The 21831-nt window shown below is 31.9% G+C and overlaps 4 protein-coding genes across 4 annotated transcripts; 1 reads left to right on the forward strand and 3 right to left on the reverse strand.

Moving 5' to 3' along the window:
- Positions 1-1302: 1302 nt before the first annotated feature.
- On the reverse strand, positions 1303-4203 carry LOC107922768 (pentatricopeptide repeat-containing protein At2g42920, chloroplastic). The gene is made up of 2 exons (XM_016852927.2): positions 2461-4203; positions 1303-2303 (listed from the first exon to the last, which is right to left on the reverse strand). Exon 1 carries the CDS (start codon positions 4086-4088, stop codon positions 2481-2483), a length of 1608 nt encoding a protein of 535 aa, XP_016708416.1. The 5' UTR covers positions 4089-4203; the 3' UTR covers positions 1303-2303; positions 2461-2480.
- Positions 1472-2411, forward strand: LOC107922769 (AT-hook motif nuclear-localized protein 16). The gene has a single exon (XM_016852928.2). The coding sequence runs from the start codon at positions 1472-1474 to the stop codon at positions 2228-2230; it is 759 nt and encodes a 252-aa protein (XP_016708417.2). The 3' UTR covers positions 2231-2411.
- Positions 4204-7000: 2797 nt separating the features above from the next.
- On the reverse strand, positions 7001-10571 carry LOC107922860 (protein LONGIFOLIA 2). Its single transcript, XM_016853064.2, has 5 exons — positions 9963-10571; positions 9820-9872; positions 7920-9734; positions 7712-7835; positions 7001-7630 (listed from the first exon to the last, which is right to left on the reverse strand). Exons 1-5 carry the CDS (start codon positions 10099-10101, stop codon positions 7221-7223), a joined length of 2541 nt encoding a protein of 846 aa, XP_016708553.2. The 5' UTR covers positions 10102-10571; the 3' UTR covers positions 7001-7220.
- Positions 10572-15921: 5350 nt separating this feature from the next.
- Positions 15922-18937, reverse strand: LOC107923009 (probable C-terminal domain small phosphatase). Its single transcript, XM_016853207.2, has 7 exons — positions 18634-18937; positions 17406-17843; positions 17243-17324; positions 17078-17144; positions 16716-16901; positions 16544-16601; positions 15922-16384 (listed from the first exon to the last, which is right to left on the reverse strand). The coding sequence occupies exons 2-7, from the start codon at positions 17755-17757 to the stop codon at positions 16203-16205; spliced, it is 927 nt and encodes a 308-aa protein (XP_016708696.1). The 5' UTR covers positions 17758-17843; positions 18634-18937; the 3' UTR covers positions 15922-16202.
- Positions 18938-21831: the final 2894 nt, after the last annotated feature.

The following is a 21831-nucleotide window of genomic DNA, read 5'->3' on the forward strand; positions in this document are numbered from 1 at the left end:
GTGATATTTTAATTTTATTTGTGAAAATTTCACTTTATATTAATGTTTCGCCTAATAATAACCTTATATTAATAATTTATTATAATTTTTTTGGTAAAAAATAACTTCAACAAAATTAAATCTAATAAGACCTTCATCACGAGCATATACTTACAGAAAAAGCGAGAGAAGCTTTGAGATGGAAACACCAAATAATGAACTTCAAAATCCGAAGCTTGTGCCAAATTCACCTAATATACTCATCTATTTCCATCTCTAAGAATGCAGCATACTTCTTATACCAACCTTTTCTAATTAACGAAAGACAGTCACTTATACTTGATGATTTGATTTGATTCGAAGATTTTTTTGAAAAGTAAAAGGGTTTAGATAAAAATATAAATATAAAAAATAGATTTAAATAAAAAATAACTCATTTAGAAAATAAGTCAAGCCTCAAGTAAGTATTTTTGGCTCGGGCTTCGCCCAGCCCAAATTTAAAAAGAAAATTATTGTTGTTTTTCATTGTTTTGCTGCTATTCACTATTATATAAAAATAATATTAAAAATTTTTAATACAAGTCTAGGCTCGGATTTTAGCTTTTTTTATCTGGGCTAAGCTTAAATAAAAATTTAGACTCATTTTTTGGGGCAAAATTCACCTATCAAACGAGCCTAAAATTTTATTATAGCTCAGCTAAAACCCTTACCTGATCTGATGCATGATCACCACTAAGAAGTACTCAAAACATGCCAGAAATCTTCGAGACCAATGTATATCTTTTAAAACAATCTTAAATTATTTTAAAAAATAAACACATTAATTATAAACATAGATTTTCTTTAATACAATTATTATATTAGTAACAATTAATTCATACTCAGATTCGCACAAAACTAATGTATCTTGGAGCCATGTCGTCCCAACCTATACAAACTATTGTGTTTGCTATCCGCCCAATTATGGTCGCTACAAATGATGTATGGTACACTAGAGGTTTCTGAATATATCATTACACATAAAAAAGTAAAAAAATCCAGAAAGAGAAAGCCTTAGAAATCCTCAGCAAGGTTTCTGAATTGCAGTTTGAAGATGTTGGAGATCACAATTCTAACACTAAACCAACCATAAGAAATTATTAGAAATGCAAACTAATAGAAGTTGTCTGGTAATGGCTTCTGCCTCAGCATTGTATTCCATCTCATGTTGGGGTATGTTTTGTTTGTTGTCTTTTCTGTTTTATCTACAATGTCTTTTAATATTTGTTTTATTGCAGAAGCAGAAATTTTGATGTGTGTATTTGTTGGGAAAGGCAATTAACGTGATTGAAAAGGGTCAGTTTCAGGCAGGCAGTTGGATAAATTAAAGCATGGATACAAGGTTGGTATCACTTAACCATCTCCTACCCTACAATAATTCTTTACTAATAAATTTATTGATTGAAACCCACTACTTAAACTGATATGCTGGACCAGTTTCTGCAAATTCTGAATGGGAGAAGCCACAGATTTGAGAGTGCTTATGGATCATAACAAAGAACAGGACAAAGAATTTCATGCAATGCTAATGGCTCCCAAAATGCCAAAGGCAGTGAAACCAATCATTGCAGCTGATGGTGACAATGTTAGGCGGCCTCGAGGGAGGCCAGCAGGCTCCAAAAACAAACCAAAACCACCCATTATCGTCACTCGAGAAAGTGCTAATGCGATAAGAGCCCATGCAATGGAGGTGAGTTCAGGTTGCGATGTGATCGAGAGCTTAGCTAACTTTGCAAGGAAAAAGCAGCGTGGCATTTGTGTGCTTAGTGGGAGTGGGTGTGTGACTAATGTTACACTCAGACAACCAGCTTCATCAGGTGTAATTGTTACTCTGCATGGCCGGTACGAGATTCTCTCCTTGCTTGGATCGATCCTGCCCCCTCCAGCTCCACCGGGGATCACGGGGCTAACCATTTACCTGGCTGGCGCTCAGGGACAGGTTGCTGGTGGAGTGGTAGTCGGTGCACTCATTGCATCCGGTCCTGTTCTGGTAATGGCTGCATCCTTCATGAACGCCACCTTCGATCGTTTACCATTGGATGAAGATGAAGTTGCAACAGCAATGCAGAACCAATATGGTCACCATAATGGTCCACATCATCAGCTCGACGAATCCGATCTGTATGGGATGCCGCAGAACTTGATCACCAATGGAACTACACCTCCTGAGATGTACTCTTGGGCACCAGGACGAACCATGTCAAAAACCTAACCTGGATTAGCCAGCAATTCTTTGAAGATTCTCACATCCTCCGAATATCCTCATTCGGTTTCATTGAGTACACCTGTGTAGGACATATATGTAACACACGTTACCATACACTTAAATAATGGTAGACTTAAAACATGTCTGCAGCACCAATTAACGGAATGGAACTATTGCCATTTTTTGATCCAGGATATAAGCATAATCCTACAAGAAAAAGCACCAAATATAATGACCTCCTGAGTTTGAAGCTCGTTCATTCCTTGTATTGTAAAATGAGTTTCAACTCATTCAAAACAGGGTATATCTCCTTTGCTTGAGGGTGCAGCCTTCCACCAGAAACAAACTCATGAACTTCACCATTAACTTCAATAAGACTACACCCTGGTTCTTTCTCTAATTGCTTCTCTTTTACTAAAAGCCTCTGCTTGATGGCTTCCTCGAATTGCTTATTTGCAGCATAAACATTAGACATAAGTACATATCCAGAGCTTTCATCTGGATCAAGTTCAATAACATGTTTAACTGCCTTTTTTGCCATCTCAACATTTCCATGCTTCCTACAAGCTGAGAGCAAAGACCCCCATATAATGGCATCTCCATTAATGGGCATTCTTGTTATTAACTGTTCTGCCTCTTCAAGGAACCCAGCATTACCTAGCACATCAACCATGCAACTGTAGTGCTTAATGGATGGTTTGATTTTGTATTTTTCAGTCATCAATGAGAAGTATTGCCTTGCTCTATCCACCATCCCTCCATGATTACAAGCCATTAGAACACCAATGAAACTGACATAATCCGGTCCAAAACTCGAAGACTCTAGCTTAGAAAACAATCGAATCGCTTCTTGTTCACATCCATTTGTAGCTAGGCCTAAGATCATGGCGTTCCAACATGACAATCCTCCCTTGGGATACGTTCTGAAAACTTGTAGAGCCTTTTCAACATCCCCACACTTGCAATACATGTCTATAATTGCAGTAACAAGAATGACATTCAACTCAAAGTTTTGGCTCAGTACATAATCATGTACCCATTTTCCTTGTGCAATTGCTCCCAAGCAAGCACAAGCATTTAGCAAGCTGACCATTGTGAACTCACTAGGCCGAACCTTCTCTCCTTGCATCTCTTGAAACAGCTCCAATGCTTCCAAAAACTTACCATTCCTAACATAACCACTAATCATTGAATTCCATGAAACAGTGTTTCTCGTCGCCATTTTATCGAACAGTCTCCTGGACTCATCAATCTCTCCACATTTAGCAAGCCCCATAACCATGGAATTCCAGGCGACAACGTCTAATTCCATTTCTTCTTCATCAAACATTCGCCAAGCTTCACTCAAAAGCCCACAATTCGCATACATGTAAACCATTGTGTTTCGTATAAATCGATCACAGTCAAGACCCTGTTTTATAACTCTCCCGTGAAGCTGTCTACCATCAGAAGCCAGACCAAGTTGAGCATATGCCTTAAACACAGAAGGATAAGTTAACCTTCCTGGCTCCACAGACGAATAAACCAACATGTCAATGAAAAGAGAGATGGCAATTTGCGGGTTAGAGCTTCGAGAGAAGCCTCTAATGATGACGTTCCAAGCAAAGAGATTTGGGTTTTGGATTCGAGTGAAGACGGAGCAAGCATAGTTGATGTCGCCGGCTGGAGATGCAGAGAAGGCCAAGACACGGCTAGCTGCTATAATGTCATTGAAAAGACCAGTTTTGATGAGTTGGGCATGGATTTTTTTGAGGTCGTTCATGGTGGTGCACTTGGTTTCTAGTAAGGAGAGGCATGGCTGATCTGATACGAACTTGGTTATGGAATTTGGAAACGGTTTTAGGCTGCAAAAACTTTGAAGCATTGATTTTTATTCTGCCGCTTGTTCTCTGCTTTCTTACCCTCCGTATGTTATCCACAAAGAGGAAAGAGCACAGGTTCTAAGCATAGGGCTGATTTAATCAAGGATTATTTGAATCAAACATCCCCAAACTTAGATTTCATTTTAAATTAATTTTTAAACTTTAAATTATTCTAATTACATCCTTAATCTATCGAGGTAATATCAATTAAGTCATCTCATTATTAAAACCATTAATTTAACTATTGCATAACTCGCTCCTTTCGCAGTTACTGCGGCTATTTTCTTAATCTATCTAATTGGTGAAAGAAGTTTTCTTTATGGTATGCCCCGTATTCTTATTTTTAAGTGTTAAATTATATGCTAGGTATTATTGGACATAATTTAGCATTAATTTAATGTTGTTGCATAACTTTTAAAAATAAAATAGAAAAAAAAAGTGAATGATAAAGCTTTCGTAAAAAAATTTTAAAAATCTCAAAATTAATATTTTAAAAATTTTTATTTTTTTTAAATTTCCATTTTCAATTATGCAACGTAAAATTTAATATGTTATTTAATAATTAAATTAACAATTTTATTAATAAAAGGACTTAATTGATATGACCTCAATAATTTAAAAATATAATTAAAATAATTTAAAATTTACAAATCAATTTGAAATAATAATCATAACTTGCATGTCTCGTGCAATTAACTCTTAAATAAATTATGGAGATAGGATAGAAATAATTTGATACCTTTAATCTTTATTGTATTAAAAAGTATTCAAGTAAATATAATTAATGAATATGTTAATTATTTTTATTAATAATCTATGTGGTAAGTAATAATTTAGTCACACGAAATAATTTAATTCTCAAAATATTTGAAATTCAACAAATAAATATTATTAAAGTGAGGTTAAGTGTTTATGTTAATTAAAAAATATTAGTATGATACTTATATTGATTATTTATTTATGTCAAATTATAAAATATAAATTTGAAGATGAAATATATTTTAAGTAAAGTTTTCAGAACTAAAACTGTGATCAAATTGATTAGATCACTAATTCGTATGGTTCGATTAAATGACTTAATTAATACCCTAAACGAAAATAAAAGAATAGTTAATTTATTCGGGAAACTAACTTTCATGTGAATTATTAATTATTAAGTGAATTACTTTCCATTGCTTAAATCTTACATTTCAAAGAAAAGGAATTAATTTTACATTCAAAACATTGAAATTATGTTCCAACCAATTAAATTTCTTGAAAAGTGTTAACTTTCCATCATATCAAGCAACCATAAATTATTTTTTGAGTATTTATTTATTTCCTAAAGAAATAAAATCTACTCTTAGTTCACTCATTATGTTGTTTTTAATCAGGTTTAAAAAATTATTATTTATAGTCTTAATTCGATTGGCATCTGCATTACTGCAAGTATAGGAATATGTGAGTTTAAATGCATTAAGGCGCATTATTCTCCTATTTTAGAGTTGATGAGGAACTATAGATAGTTCTAGACATGGTATAAAAACAAAACAGACATAATAAAAATAGGTTATGATATTAATATTAAAAAATATATATAGTTTATTAGTAAAAGATTTTTAAATTTTTATTTCATAAAAATGGAAGGAAGGGATTCTACAATATTTTAAGGCGGCACCTAAAATTAATTAGAGGTCTTCATGAGTCGATTCGGGCCTAAGCATGATATTAATATATTTTATGTTTGTCCAACTCTGGCTCGACTCAAAATATGGGTTTAAAACTTAGCCCAAACCAACTGATATTTGTAAAAGACTAACCCAAGCCCATTTTAGGTTTGCTCATATTATTTTTTAATTTTTTAAAAAATATTTATTTTAATATTTAATAATTTTTTATTTTTTATTTATTGAAAGTTTTTATATAGTTATCTTAACATTGTTTTAATGTTTATATTAGAATAATATTATATATTTAATATAGATTAATTTTTTAATGCGTTTTAAATTATATAATATATAAAAATATAATTTATTATAAATTTAAAAATGGGTTCAGGCCTTGAATATTAAAGTCTAAACTCGATCTATTTTTTAAATAGGCCTACTTTTTTTGCTTAAACTCATTTTTTGAACTTAATATTTTTACTCAAATATTTTTAAATTTTGAACGAACTTTGAACCTAAATGAATAACCCGATCAAGGTCTAGAATCAATGGTTAGAAACCTCATTTCAAGTTGAATCTTTCAACACTGCACCACTAGCTGCATGGACAAGACTACGCTAATTTCCCTAACCTCAAAGCCCTTACATGAATCAAGCTATTTGAACTACATTCCTTTGTTCTTAATTAAATTTAATTGTTGAAAACAGGAATTCATTTTAAATATTTCAATACTTGGATAAATTCATGAGACTTAAATTACTTCATTGTTAGTAATCGAGAATATAATGTGTTAAAAAAACACTAATTATATAAATTTGTCACTACTATTTTATCATAGCACAATTTTATTAATTATCGTTTTATTAATATTGAGCATCGTATGCATATCACCTGAAATTCTTGTAATATACTTTGTCAAAGATAGATGTTGAGTTTTTTTTTATATCATGGCTCACACATGAGATTCTATTCGATCATTTCTATTTCGTCAATGACTAATTAAATGATTGTAGTACTCTCAAGTGGCCAACCAAAATAGAATTTGAACCGTACACATGTAAAAAGCCAAAATTAAGAGAAAATCCCCTTCACTTAAATCATGAAAAGATTCTATGTATCTCCATCACACCCTCAATACTAAAAAAATTAGAAACCTAGCTGTCCACACATCCTCCATTGTGAGTACCGTCTCCATCTCCTCCTTATCCCTCAAGTAAATGTTATGTGGGTATGCTCGATGGCGATACTACATATTATGCACTGCCAAATGGAGAGAATACATGTTTGTATATATATAACATTGCAGTTTACACGTATTTCACAGGCTATTTTTTAAAAAATTTACAAGGTAAGTTTCATTCAAGCTTTATTTGAAACTATAACCCCAAAGAAGAAAAGAAAAAAAAAACTCCAAAAAGAAAAGAAATTATGAAGTAAACTACCTACCACCACCCTCTTTTCTGAAACATTAATACATTAATAGAAATCCTACTTCACAAACAGTCGTCTATAATTTGCTGCTTCACCACTGATAATTTCACATATCAAGTCTTTGAAGATCAACCTCTCAACATCCAACACAACCCATGGAATTTCACTCTTGCACTTGCTCCAATCGATTGCTCCAACCTTCAAATCTCCCATTAAGATGCTTTGCACACTGTTAATCTCATCATCCAACCTTGTACTTGATACTGTTTGTAGTTTATCAATGTCCGAACATGAATCTCTTACCACATCCTGTCTCTTTGGTTTTCTATCCTCCACCACACATGGCTTGTCTATCTCAGAGCTTTGCTTCACTAACTTCCTCACACGAATTTCATTAACCTCACCAAATGTAAGCTGTTTGTGGCTCAGACTCCATTCTGCTTCATCAGCAATAAGACCCTCATAATCTGTCATAAGCACTATGTTAGCCAGATTCGAATAGATATGTTTAATTAGTCCAATGCATAAAGGATATAAGAGCTTCTCACCTTTAAAGGGATTTGATTTTTTCTTCACAGGAGATGGTGATTCGTCTCCGTAAAATGCGGCATCTAGAACCGAGACTGGACTAGGTTGTTCCATTACCGTATTCGGAGGTTCTGTTGTTGAAATCTGATTGATAGAAATGTAAGCTGTTTTAAAAGATGATCAAAATATTACATGAATGAAATGATTCGAAGGTAGAAGAACATTTACTTTATGATTCTTTTCTTGTTTTTGGGAGACTGATCCGTTGTGAGATCTATTCATGCTTGTAACTTCAATGTCACCGTAAGTGGCTGCACTCGAATTGCTCTTGAATTGCATTGAACTACCATCCCCTTGGTGGGTTAAGTCTGTCATGTCACTACTGATATCACTTGTTTGATCATCACGTCGTTGCAAATCGTGGGATTTATTCCTGGAATTCCAATGCGGCAAGCCTGATTCTGCTTGTATTCTGCTTGATTGCCTTCTGCTTCTGCTCTGCTCTGATGCTGGATGAGTGCGACGAGGTTTTTTTTCCAATTCAAGCTTCTTCTTAAGGCATGTGGTCTCTGAGCTCATTGCCAGCTTCGGGTTTTCTCCAGCAATAGGCGACAGCTCTTTTGAAGTTTGGTTTAATGTTAGAGTTCTGGGAGTCGTGTTCGGTTGGGGTCGGCAGGAAGGATGTTTAGGAGAATTAGGCCTTAGAGTTAATTCTTTATATGGTCGCTTGTCAACCTTTTCATTTCCGACTTCCGCAGGGCTACTCCTTGTGCGGATTCTGCTTAAACTGCTTGTTGCAACCACTGATGAACTAGAATTGCTGGCATTTTCGATGCAGTTTGCTGGTTTAGTAATCTTGACCGGGGATTTAAGGCGTGTCGGAGAACTAGTTCCCTTAACTATGGCTGAAACTGAATTGCTACTTTGTAGCTTTCTCAAGTTTGGTGCTTCTGAGCTCTGACCAAGGACGCTGTTCGCTTGAGATACAAAAATTGAAGCTTGGTCATCTTTTCTGGTCCCCACCATCTGTTTAGACTTCTGCATTGCTTCAAGTATTTGTTTAAGGGCTCTGAGATCCTTTCCTGACTTTTGGAACTCGAGTTCTGCCAGCCGTTTCTCAATCTCACCATAAACAGTTAGAGAGGGGTTTGGGGATTTAGGCAGAGTTTCTCGACATTTCGAAGCCGATGTTTGAACCATGCTTCCATCCATATGCTTCCATGGGGCTGGTTCATTCGGACATCTAGTTGCAATAGATTTCTTCGAGTCTGCATTTGTCGAACCAGGTGAGCTGGGTTCCGTCTTTGAATTTCTTGGAGAACAAGAAACCCGATTTTTTGAATTCTCATCGATTCTCAATGAGAATGAAGGGAGATCATCTTTCAATATTTCCAGCCCCATCAACTTGGCTACAATGCTAGATGGTCCTTTGCCGCTCCCAGGTTCTTGTTGTCGGCTTCTCATTTCATTGCAGTCCATATGGTTGGTTGAACCTTTCATGGAGATTTCCCTACTATCAAGTGACAGCCTTGGCTGATCTTTGAGCTTAACTTTAACTGCATCATGCGACCCCCTCCCGTCATAAGAGAAACGGCGAGCATCCCTTGCCACGAAAGTGAGCGAACCATCATTGCGTCCATTGGCCGTTCTAGGCACTTCTAGATTGATTTTCCTTGTCATTGCAGGTTTCGGTGACTGCAAAGGCCTCGGGGAATCTATGTACTTCAAGGTCTGGTGCTGCCCTGCATCCGCTTTCATCCCCGTTTTAACCGATAATCCCCGTGCTTCTCTGTAGATGCAGTCTTTAACCACATTTCTGAGGTTAACTGAATGTTGGCATGACTGCAAATAAACCGTCGATTGTTCATTGGATATTTCCTGCTTTGGGATTTCAGGAAAGCTGGTTTGGCTCGACGAAGACCGATGCTGATCGAGTCGAGATGCTTTGGTGCAGTCAGCAGATGAGTAAGAGGACGACGAGGTTCGGGGTGATTCAGACGACAACCTTTGATTCTCTTTCGCAGTCTTTTTCAGATTATTTTCCTGCAGCCGTAAATCAAGTTAAGTTAGCTTTAATTTTGTTCGTGTCAATTCCCACACCATAACAACTGATTAGACAATTCCTTACCTTTATTCTTTGTGAAGCAATCTTTGCCTCTGTTCCATGCTTGCCAATTGAACCTATAGTAATTGCAGAAGCAAAATTGAGTCAAATGTTAAAAGAACTTGTACTGAAATTAATTAAGCAGTAAGAGCAGAGAGTTAAATTACCAGGTGGAAGGCATTTGTGGGATGGGGTGGCAAAGCGTCGGCTACCAAGGAAATGGTGGAAGAGACCATTCATGCACCCAATCTGCTTCTGCAGATCTGGGTTTTCATCTGACAATGGATACATAAACTTTGCAGACATCTTCACTTTATCTCTTCAACATTTACCATGCATTGCCAGAAACCATATCAACTCTTGTCCATGGAGTATATATCGGGATTGTGAAATCTGAATGCAGACGTTTTATATCTTTGTCCTGGTGAGAATTCAGAGAATATTCAGAGGGGGAGGCACAGATTTAAAGATAAAAAGAGAGGAACTGAAGGAACCCCACGATTCTAATTCTTCCCATTTGCAATGAGATAAAAACGTTTATTCCTTGGGCTTCACACTACAATGGCAGACAATATCTTCTGCCACAAAGTCGAGAAGGAACAAAAACAATTAAACCGGAATATGGGACCCAAAAACCCAAAACCCCAAAAAAAAAAAAGAACTTGCCTTTTGGCTCTCTCTAGGAAAATGGCAGCTAAGATTTTTTGAATATTTAACAAGAGGGAGAGGGATGCTAGTCTACTATATATGCAGGCAATGCACTGTGAAATTCTGCAAGAAGAATGAAAAGTTGTACGGCCAACTAGGATCAGGAACTCGCCCCCAAAAAGAAGATCAGGAAAATAAAAAAAAATATTATTCAATTCGACAATTTTAAAAAATTATTATTATTTAAATCAAAATCAGACCAATTTTATTTTTAATTTAACTTATAGTTAAAAGTTAAAATTTTTAATAATATTATAAAAAAATATTCTTTGATATTAAGCATGATTTTGATCCGAAATACAATTTATTTTCGAAATTAATCTTAATCTAACCATTATTATCGTTTATCAAAAAATATATATAATTCATATTTCACAAAAATTTTCAAAAAATAAATCTAAGTATAATACTGAATGATACTGTTAAAAGGTTATCAGTATTTTTTTTCATATTTTAATTTTTAAAAAAAATTATATCAATGTTTATATTATTTGTTTTCATGATATAATACAAATTAATTTTTGAAAATGCAGGCAGATAGAGATGTGATAGTTGTGAATGGGTGGGTGGGTCAGATTGCATGTGGACAAAATAATGTGCTCGGTCCGATGGTTTCTCCAATGACCATGTGGAGTCTGTCGCGGAAGAAAAAAAAGTGCATTTTATGTACTGGAAAAAAATAATTCATTTATATAAAACCCACCTTTCTTGAATCATTCTCTTCCACCCCCTCGCCCTTTAACTTTGATTCCCTACTTAGATTTTGATCCTTCAATCATTGAGATTAATTAATAAATAATATATATAAATTAAAGTTACTATTTATTATCATGTTAATACCAAAATCAAAAGTGGGAATTTTGACCGTCCATTTCAACATATGGATAAGCCACCTATTGCACCAAAATTTCTATACTAAAAATCAATCAATTCGAGAGAAAATTTTGTTTGAAATACAAGCAACACAACAATTTATATCATTTTTAATTATTTAATTATATTTTAGTAATTTTTTTTCATGTTATTAATTCATAATTTTAATAATTTTTTTAAACTCAAAATCTAAAATTCTAAATTCAAATATTAAATCTCAAACTTTAAACTTCAAACTCGAATTTTAAAATCTAAGTCTTAAATCGTAAATCTAATTTTTTTGATTTAAGGTTTAAGATTTGATAAAATCATTTTTCAAATCACACAACAAAATTTATATTTCACCCAAAATTGATTCCATTAGCTACACTTCTCATCCATCCCCGAGAAAGACTTGCAAATGATCCCAATTAGTAGGTTAATTAAATTAGGGATAAAATTAGTAGGAGAATTGCAATATAGCATGTGACAAGATTGCTGGTAGATAGACAATCATTTAATGTGAGTTTTGTCAACTTGGAATGAATGCGAGGAATGATCTGTCAAAACCTAGGAGTTCCTAACAAAATGGACTGCCTCCCTCAATCTCTCCATAATATACAGTACAATTTCATCATCATTTTCCTATAATTAGCACTTAATTATAAATTTAATTATAGGGATAAAAATAGTTCCACAATTATAGGCGCATGGCATAATGGCACTATCCCTTCCCTTTTTTTTACGACAAGAATGTGTGAATACCTTCTTTCACAGCACCAAAGGATGAACATAATTATAATTTTAAATATAATTATACAGGTTTACGGGAAGCAAGTGATAAGGCTTCGTTGCTGTAATTGGTCCTTCTTGCCTGTCTTATGAAATGTAGCTATCCTTCATGTGATTCTCTCACATGATGCATGTGTTTGTGTATCCCTTTTTATGTATCCATTACCCCTCTTTTTTTTTATATATATATATATTTCTTCTTTTTTATTGCATACTATGATTATGCAAGCAATACCGCTTCCCAATGTTTGCTGTTCATTAATAAATCTTATGTTTGATTATAAAAAACAAAACCTAATTTGAATTTGAAATGATTTTTTAAAAAATTTATGGATTTATAGAATGCTTATTTAATAGTGAATTTAAAATATTGGGTATGGATTGCAGGCTTCATAAGAAATATTGGGAGTTGCTTGGTGTTCATGATTGAACTCTGGGGTATACTCAATGAGCTCTAAATAGTGTGGAGTCTCGGACTGAAAAAAGTGGTGCTTGAGACAGACAGTAAGGAAGTTATTCAAGCAATTTAAGAATTTGGAAAGGAGTAGTATGATTCTTCTGTGATTCGTAACATCAAATACCATCTCCAATGTGATTGGACAATTCACTTAATACATGTTTTTAAAGAAGGCAACAAAGAAGCGAGTGGTTTGGCAAAAATGACATTATTGAGACCTTTGGGCAAGGTTACATTCATGCAATCTCATAAAATCCTTCAATATCTACATAATGATCTATCTGATGTAATGTGATCTCGTTTTATATTGATTGGAGTTAATCTCTTGTTTGGATAAAAAATAGTGAATTTAAATTTCATTGTCAAAAATTATTTCAGATTTTTAATTTTATAAAATTCTATAATATATATTTAGCTTAATTTTGTAAAAATATATATATAAAATTCAAAATATTATACCAAACCCCTCCCTTATACCATTCTTAAATATTGCTGTCATTAAAAAGGTTTATACAGCTACTAAGCTAATATATAAAAATATATGAAGAAGATGAAAAGGGAGGGTTGATGCTGACATTTTAAGCTGTTTCATAGTTTGAGCATTAAACAAGGGAAGGGTTAGGGTTAGGGTTAGGGTTTACTTTTTCAACAGTTTTAAATCGGTTCATTCCCAATTCTATATTTAAAAAAAAAAATTGGATTTCTAAGCTTTCCAATAATTTCTTCCTTTATTCTCAAACCATGTATTTAAAAAGGGAGGTGGGTCCATGCATGCATGCTCCCATTTGAAGGTGTTTTAACTTTTCATAAAAGGAGGCCTCGATAGTGTGAACCTTAAACAAAGGGGGAGGGGGAGAGAGAGTTTAGGGTTTATTTGTGATGGTGGAATTTAAGTCAAGATTCCATCTTATCCCCCTTTTTTCTTCATCAATCATGTGCATCAAAGATAAGCTTTTGATTACAGATCTAACCAGCCTTGAATGTACGAACCCCAATAATCTGAATTTTCAAACCTTATATACAAATATATACATACTTTCTTCCCAGCTTCCTATATGCTTATGCTAAATTAAGGAAGAACATGTCCATCTTTTGTGAGAATGAATTACCACCCAAGAAAACGTAAATTGACCTAATTCAAATATTGTGTGGTCCTACAGATTAGATATAGTGTAAAATAAATATAACCCAATGCTTATTTTGGTGCTGTTAAAATGTGTATTTATGGGAAAATGTGTTGTATTTATTTGATTACCATATCTTGATGAATCAGATAGTGGTTGGAAAATCAGATATTTTCCCAACTGAACAATCAGCAGAAGCATCCAATGGCTCCTTCTTTACTTCACGGAATCTTTGTATATTCTTATTTGATTATACTAATTACCATATGATTACAAAACTCTAATCTTTCAATCTAAGGGAAACGAAGAAATATCATTACCCTATTTCTCATTGAAATTGGGCATCATAACACTAATGTAATCCTTGTAAATCATGACTTTTTATATTGTTGGGGTTTAGGGTGAATTTTAGATACCATCCTGGTGTTCAAACGGGCCAAATTATTATTAATTAATTATTCGAAATGTAAAAAATTTTAATCGTTAACCGAATTAATTTTTTTTCAAATACATTAATCAAATCGAAATAACTAAATTTGATATTTTTTTTTGTTTTTTGGTTAAAATAAGTATAAAATATATATAAAAAAAATACAGGGTTAATGTTCATTTTTTTAAAGTTCAAAAAATATAATATATTTTATTTATTTCAATTAATATAAAAAAATTATTAATCGAATTAAATCAATTCGACTGATTAATTCGATTTTAACTGAACTATAAATAATACCCCTAATGATACATAATACACATATTTTAAATTTTGAAAAAAATTATATTCACGTTAAAATGTGAAATCAAATATAAAATGTCAAACATGAATATTATAATTGTAAAAAAAGAAGTGCAGTAATGTGGCTTACTATAAGATGTGTGGTGACAGGGAATGGGCAATGGACCGACTTCAAAAGCTTTTAAAGTCAATGCCAATGCCTGCTTTGATGACATAAAAGTCATGAAAATGCTCCTTTACTCACTTCATAGTTCATATATAGGTTGTCATGGTTTGAAAAATGAATTTAATTTGATACATCAGTAATAAAATCTTTTTATTTTACTAGGAAAATCATTACATATTTTTATTTGACAAGCTTTATCATTTTTTAAAATATATAATATGTTAATTAACTCAAAAATCATAATCGGAGCTCTTGTAACATCATAGTATCTGCAAATTTCAGGTGCATGTTTGATCATTTAAAATCTGCCAACAATTTTTTTTATAATTTTTTTTGTTTTTTGATTTTTATATTTGTGTTCTAAAAACATATTTTATTTTCGGTTTTTAGTTATGTTTATTATTAAAAAAAATCTAAAATTATCAGAAAATTTTAAGAGAGAAAAGTTTTATGAATAAAACCTGAAAACTTTCTAATATCAAGTTTTTTTTGTATTGTTATTTTTTTATATTATAAAAAATACTTAAATACCAAAAAAGCACATCCATATGCTACCTCTAATTGGCGACAACTTATTTTAGTGGAATGATTTCTGGGAAAACTAAAAAGTCATTAATTCACCTTTAGAAAAATCATGAATTTAAATTGCACCGTTCATAAATATTGTTTTTGAAAGAAAAAAAAAACCTTAAAATAAAATTTCCTTTTAAATCTTTTTTACTGCAGATGATTTTTAATTTTTTTTATATAACAAAAGACCCCCCCCAACTACCACATATCTATACGACTATATATAAAAAGAAGGTCTATGGACATCTGCCCATTTTTTTCCTTTTTTTGATATGAGAACATTAGGGGTAAATATCATTTTCTAGCCTTCTACTTTTTAAATTATAAAAATAATTAAATTTTAATTTAATCATATATTTCACTTAAGTTTGAGATTTAATCTATATATTTTAATTTTGATATAATTTGATACTTCATCTTTTATAAGAACATTAATTAGTTTAAATATTTTATTCTAATTAAAATGATAATAAAAATTTTTAAGAATTGTAAGCACTGTTAAAATTCTTTATTAGATTTAAGTCCAGTATAATTTATTTATTTTTTTGGTCACGTGAATACCAAAATTTATTTTATTTTTTTCTCAAAATGCCACAGAAATTGAAAAACAAAATAGAAAATGCAGCACCGTAAGGCACAGTACACGTATTCCATACTCATGCCTAAATGTGTGTCCGCCAAAAATCTCACGTGAAAATACAAATACAAAAAAGAAGGGGCAACATAGGCTAAGGAGTATATGAATAAATTATGGTCAAACTACATGGAACATTTTCGAAAAAGCAATTCCCTAATAAGAAAGGATTGCTCTGCAAAAATTGATTAAACCCGAAGCTTAGCTTAGTTGGTTCATATAATCAAATTAGGAGCTCGAGCCTAGCATCAATAATCCTTCTTCCACTATCAAAATAATAATCAAAATAAATCATCCTTAGCCCTTTTACTAAAATGTTGTCTCGTGTAATTTGTTTAGCCTAAGTCTTGTTTCGATTAATGTCATCAAAACTAGACGTTAAGCTGTTGTAGTTGAGAATGAACACAAGTATCGATAACCCGGCCGTAGAAGCACCAGTCATGGCTTCTTTCAGTGATAGCTATCTGACCAAATGGGTTTAGCTCTAAAAATTTCTGTACATTCTCTGCTAAAGCTAATCTTTCCAAATAAACTCTAAGGTCACCTCCAACACCTGAAAGAATAAAACCAACTTACAAACTTGCAGGCTAACACGACAGTCAACAGAATAAAAACCATGCATACAAACTTCAGCAACGAACAAGGAGATAAACACGAGTTATTAACCTATGGAACTTAATAGTGTTATAAATGATTTCAGAAGTCATCTTACCCAATGAATCATCGTCCATGTCAAACATGAATGGATGAGGAAATATTGCAGTATCCAACTACAAGATCAAATATTAATAGAAAACGGAGAACGTTTGTCAGGACCTACTCAAAAGGACAATGGAAAATATTAGGGACATAAAACAGCAAATAAGATAAGTCTATTTACTTACGGGATTAAGCAGTGCTTTGTAAGGAGAATCATCTATCAACAATGTATTTGATTCATTATAATATCCCTTCTCCCATGGAAGATTAGGATCGCTTTTTCTCCAAAGCTTCCTCAACTCTTTGAAAACTAAGGGCTTATATCTATGCCCCGGAGCTTTGAATTGTGTTGTGGTGCAGTGAGATGAATCCTGATAAATCATTGCGCATAAAGCAAATGGCTCAGAGTTGGAACTCTTCTAGTTTAATTTCACATGGAAACAAAGATGACCTGAAAACATACAGGGGACAGACGCACACCAAAAGACAAAAACTTGTGCAGCAAAGCAAGTTTAACAGAAAGCAAAAGGAAACAAGTTATAATTACCCAACAAAAAAGCAATTTTTGTTTCATATCTCCCATCAAAAAATCGACAACTCTTTCCAAGGTTCTCCTGCGAAACATGATTGATCCAGCAATTAACGGTAATATATCAATGTTCAACCACAACAAAAAAGGCAATCAATTGTTTGTTTCTTATTGAAAAAATACCTGTTTCTTGAAGACCAGATACCAACTTCAAACTTCTCAAAACAAAACCTTAAAAAGTCATCGCAGAAGGGTCTCTTAAAAACTGAACAAAGAAAGAAACTCCCAATTAGCTTTTAAAATAGAACTTATAAGCAAATAAATTTTTCGAGATCAGGTTTCTTACTTGCCCGTCCTGCAATGTGTGCATCTGCTTTGTAATTCTTTGAAGGACGATAGATTATATCAGCAAGTAATCCATTCACATCGAGAACAAGAAGTTTTTTCCTCAATTGACTAACAGGAGTCTTAACAATAGTAAGAGAAACATCATTTGTCTCATTTGCATAAATGGAATCACTACTTTCTTCACTGTTTCTTTGATCCAATAAAGTTAGAGTCGAGATACTATTTACAAGACCACTCTTGGCAAGAAGAATTTCCTCAGAAAGCTTATCACTTTGAACAATTTCCTCAGAAAGCTTATCAGTTTGACATTTACCACCATGGTCTGAGGAACCAGGTTGCTGCTTTTCCATCCTTTTCCTAAACTTGGTTTTCTTTTCTATAAAATGATCGTACTTCCACGGAAATTCAGGCTACAACCTTATCTATCTGTAAAATTCTGATAAAAAGAAGGAAACTTAGTTATTTGCATAACATAGACAATGTATGTTACATACAAAATTTAAGCTCGGCACTATCGGTTAACTGTTGAAACTAAAACTTATTCTCCATCATCAGATCAACCAATCAAATCAATGGATCAGATAACTAGTCCTTAAATACATATTACAATATTAAGTTGTGTTTAGGGGTCCCTAAACTCATATCAGAGCACGGATGCTTCAAGAAAAATGAAAGTCTAGAGAACATAGTTGGGAACAATCTACAACAAGCATCATAGTTTTCTCTTTTATGAACCCACAAAACCTATCAAATAACATTATAGTTCCACCTTCAAATGCCAGTTTTAACTTTCCCTTTTTGTTGATGATACTTGTATTATAAGTCAGTGGAGCCTAAAAACTTGAGAAACGATTTTTACACCTTGTCGATTGTCCAACTACATTAACTTGAAAATGATTCAAAGTTTGATTCCTTAACCGACATCGAAACATGGCAAATCCATAAATCTGCTAACAAAGTTCTACACTCCACAGCTCTAATGCAAAACATAGAATTTAAAGCTTACAGCCATATAAAAAAGCTTCAAAAAGATTGGAAACAAAAATAATAAACAAAACCAGAACGGAATTTTCACAGGCTACAAAGAAACAAACAAAGAAACCCAAAAATTTTATGAAATCAAACAAAGAAAGAGATGAATAGATAATTAAGCTCTAATTAAAAGAAAATTAGCCTCAAATTAAACTCTAATTACGCAGGGAAAAAAAGGGCGAGGGAGAAACTACCTTTGGGGTATAATTGTTGACGTCAGAGATGGTTCTACTTTGTGCAGAAGACAAGAATCTTAAACGACATCTTATAAATCGTTCTTTTGCTTGCCAGATACAATAGGATTGGTTTCTCCTAATTTTTTTCTAAAAAGGGTTTGTTGTGGATTTAATTGGGCTGGGTTTTTGAATTCCAATCCAAAAATAAAACAGTTTGCTTTTCCTGACTGCCGACCTACGAATACACTTGCCTAAGGTCAAGCCGGCCGTTTGAAAAGCTGAAAGATTTAATAAAAATATAAGTTCGAAAATTGGTCCGATCTCGAGTAAATATTTTTATCTGTTCGAATTTGTAAAGAAAATTTGTTGTTTTTACTATTTTGTCACCGTTTTTCATTATTTTGTTATAATTTCGTTATTATATTACTACTATTTTATTATTATTTTTTGGATATCGTATAGCTCTTGTTTTATTATTAATTTTGCTACTATTATAGAGGTATTTACTTGTTAAGTTGTACTTATCTTAAGGTTATTTAAGTTTTTTTTCATTTGTTGAAAAATATTTATTTTAATATTTTTATTGCATTTGAGGTATTGTATTTTTTAAATTTATTTTTATATAAATAATAGTAATGTAAAAAAGTTTAATAGAAGTAGGCTGAACTGAGCTTGAGTTTTAATATTTTTTTATTCAGATTAAACTTAGATAAAATATTATACCTAATTTTCGAGTCAGACCAGATTTAGACTTAAAAAACAGGCTTAAATTTTTTAATTAATCAAATTCGACCCATAAACAACTCTATCTATAAACTTAAGACAAGTCTTAGTCTTTGTTTTGGGCAAAAGTCAAATCTTTATTATTATATATTTATTAAGGAGGAATTGATGATTTACCTACTTTTGCAATTATTTTTTTTATCGAAATTTATATAAAAGTTATTAAAATTTTTATATTATAGTTTCATTTTCACATGGAAAAAAGAAAAATCATATATCTTGCTTCATTTTTTTTTACTTTTTCTTAAATCTACTTTTTTAATTTCTATTAATTTTTTTAGTTAGTTTGGTTGTGTATGTGTTTCGTAATGGCCTAAATTCAAGGTTATCGGAATAGTAGTTTTGTAACCACAAATCCGATTTAAAGATAAATTTATTTTAATATTTTTGCATTAATATTGATATGATAGGAAAATCGTATGAAAATATCGATAGAAAAATTTTACCGATTTAGTGGTTAGTTAGAAAAAAATTATTGAAGAAATTGGGTAAAAATAAGGTATCGAGACCTTGATCTCGTAAAAATAAGCCAAAAATATTTTTATAAATATTTATAAAATGTTAGTAATATGGTATTAAAATTTCGTTAAAAACTTTTTATGTTTGGGTAGTCAATTAAATGAAAAGGACTAAATTGATAAATGTGTAAAAGTGGTTGAGATGATTAAATAGCTTAAGTGTCTAATGGGAAAGGATTTAAAAGACAATTAAACCCAAAATTTATTTGGGCTGGACGGCAAAGGCATGAAATCAGCAAGAAAACGGATGATTTAAGGGCAAAATTGGAATATTACATAATTAACTAAATAAAAATAGGACTAGTATGGAAATATCTAGATTTCTTGTGATTTCTCTTCATTCCCATAAGCCAAAACTGCATAGGAGGGGTTCTTTAAGCTGGTATTTCATAAGTTTTGCACCAATTGAGTTAATCCTTGCCTTTTTCTTATAATTTTTGTGTTTTTAAGAATTTTACAACTAGGTCCTACTATTAAATTCATTAGTTTTTTATTTCATAAATGAAATTGAAAATCACCATGGTTGAGTGCTGTAATTTTATGATGAAATAGCAAGAAATTAAAGTTTTAATTTGTGAGATGATTTTATTAGGTAATTTCAATAGAAATTAATTTTTAAGACCTAATTGTGAAAATGTTTGGAATTAAATTCTAGCGTTGAAATTATAATTCCCAATGGTTATAAAGTAGTTTAAAACGATAGAATAAAGTATTAATTGAGAAAAATCAGCTCAATTGAGAGGCTAATTGAGTAAGGATGAAATTATTATTTATTAAAAGCTTAGGAGAAAAATAGTAATAAACATCTTGCACTAAAACAGTTTTGGACAGCAGCAGTAGGCTAACTTTGAAAAATCACCATAAATTTTGAAAATCAAATTAGAAGATGAAAATAATATTGAATTAAAGCTTATTGAGTCTAGTTTCTCATAGAAGAATCGATGTAAGCAATGGAATTGTAAATCATGAGATATAATAAATTTTGTAAGATAAGGTCAGAATGAATTTGGGTTCCCCTGTTCTGACTTTGGAAAATCATAAAAAATTAAATAAAAATAATTACGGGCTTAAATTTATATGTTTAGAATATTGAATGAGTATATTTTCAAAAGAAACAAACGGGAATATCATTTGAATATTGTATACGGAGATAATTAATTTTTAGTGAAGAAGGGTTGAAACTGTCAGACAGCAGAACATGGATGAATTTAAAGAATAAACTGTACTTATTGGTTAAACCAAAAATTCTAAAAATTTTATGGTAAGAATATACATGAGTCTAGTTTAAGGAAAAATTATCGGATCTTAATTTTGAGTTATTTATCTTAAAATATAAATAATTTAGTGACTATGACTCAAGTAGACAGCTTTAAATGAACTATAAATAATAGTGGAATTATAGAGAATGTTACATATGAACATGAAATGTATTAAATTGATGATTAAATTTATTTATTTAGATCCAAAAAATTCAAATACGAAGCTAGATCGAGGAAAAAAATGTTCGAGATTAGTAGATTTTTGTATACGAACAAGTATCGAGGTAAGTTCGTGTAACTTGAATTATATTCTTAAATGCTTGAAATGTATGTTATTAATGTGAATATGATTTGAATGCTTATTGTATGAAAATTGATGAAACATTGATATATTTGATAAAAAGTTGAAGAAATCTCGGTTGAATGAAAGGTTCGATGGATCTCTGAAAAGAAATTGAATGTTTATTGCATTGTATTGTATTGAAAATATTATGTAAGTATAATTCTTATTACATGATCTTATTAAACACAAAGTGCTTACCTTGTTTCCTTTTCCCCTGTTTTATAGTGTTAAGAGCTCGGAGGTCGGATTCGGTCAGAGACACATCACACTATCAACCTCAAGATTTCGGTATATAAAGAAACTTTATTTTGGA

The sequence above is a fragment of the Gossypium hirsutum genome, chromosome A11 (assembly GCF_007990345.1).
Source record: "Gossypium hirsutum isolate 1008001.06 chromosome A11, Gossypium_hirsutum_v2.1, whole genome shotgun sequence".
NCBI lineage: Eukaryota > Viridiplantae > Streptophyta > Magnoliopsida > Malvales > Malvaceae > Gossypium > Gossypium hirsutum.

What these genes read in the sequence shown, in the direction of transcription:
- LOC107923009 (XM_016853207.2), bottom strand. Translation starts at nt 17,757, where the DNA reads ATGGAAAAGCAGCAACCTGGTTCCTCAGACCATGGTGGTAAATGTCAA. An exon ending in ATCTGGTCTTCAAGAAACAG is followed by an intron (nt 17,145 to 17,242) that starts GTATTTTTTCAA and finishes CATGTTTCGCAG; the next exon opens with GAGAACCTTGGAAAGAGTTG. An exon ending in CATGGACGATGATTCATTGG is followed by an intron (nt 16,385 to 16,543) that starts GTAAGATGACTT and finishes TTATTCTTTCAG; the next exon opens with GTGTTGGAGGTGACCTTAGA.
- LOC107922769 (XM_016852928.2), top strand. Translation starts at nt 1,472, where the DNA reads ATGGGAGAAGCCACAGATTTGAGAGTGCTTATGGATCATAACAAAGAA.
- LOC107922860 (XM_016853064.2), bottom strand. Translation starts at nt 10,101, where the DNA reads ATGTCTGCAAAGTTTATGTATCCATTGTCAGATGAAAACCCAGATCTG. An exon ending in CCACAAATGCCTTCCACCTG is followed by an intron (nt 9,873 to 9,962) that starts GTAATTTAACTC and finishes CAATTACTATAG; the next exon opens with GTTCAATTGGCAAGCATGGA. An exon ending in TTGCTTCACAAAGAATAAAG is followed by an intron (nt 9,735 to 9,819) that starts GTAAGGAATTGT and finishes TTACGGCTGCAG; the next exon opens with GAAAATAATCTGAAAAAGAC.
- LOC107922768 (XM_016852927.2), bottom strand. Translation starts at nt 4,088, where the DNA reads ATGCTTCAAAGTTTTTGCAGCCTAAAACCGTTTCCAAATTCCATAACC.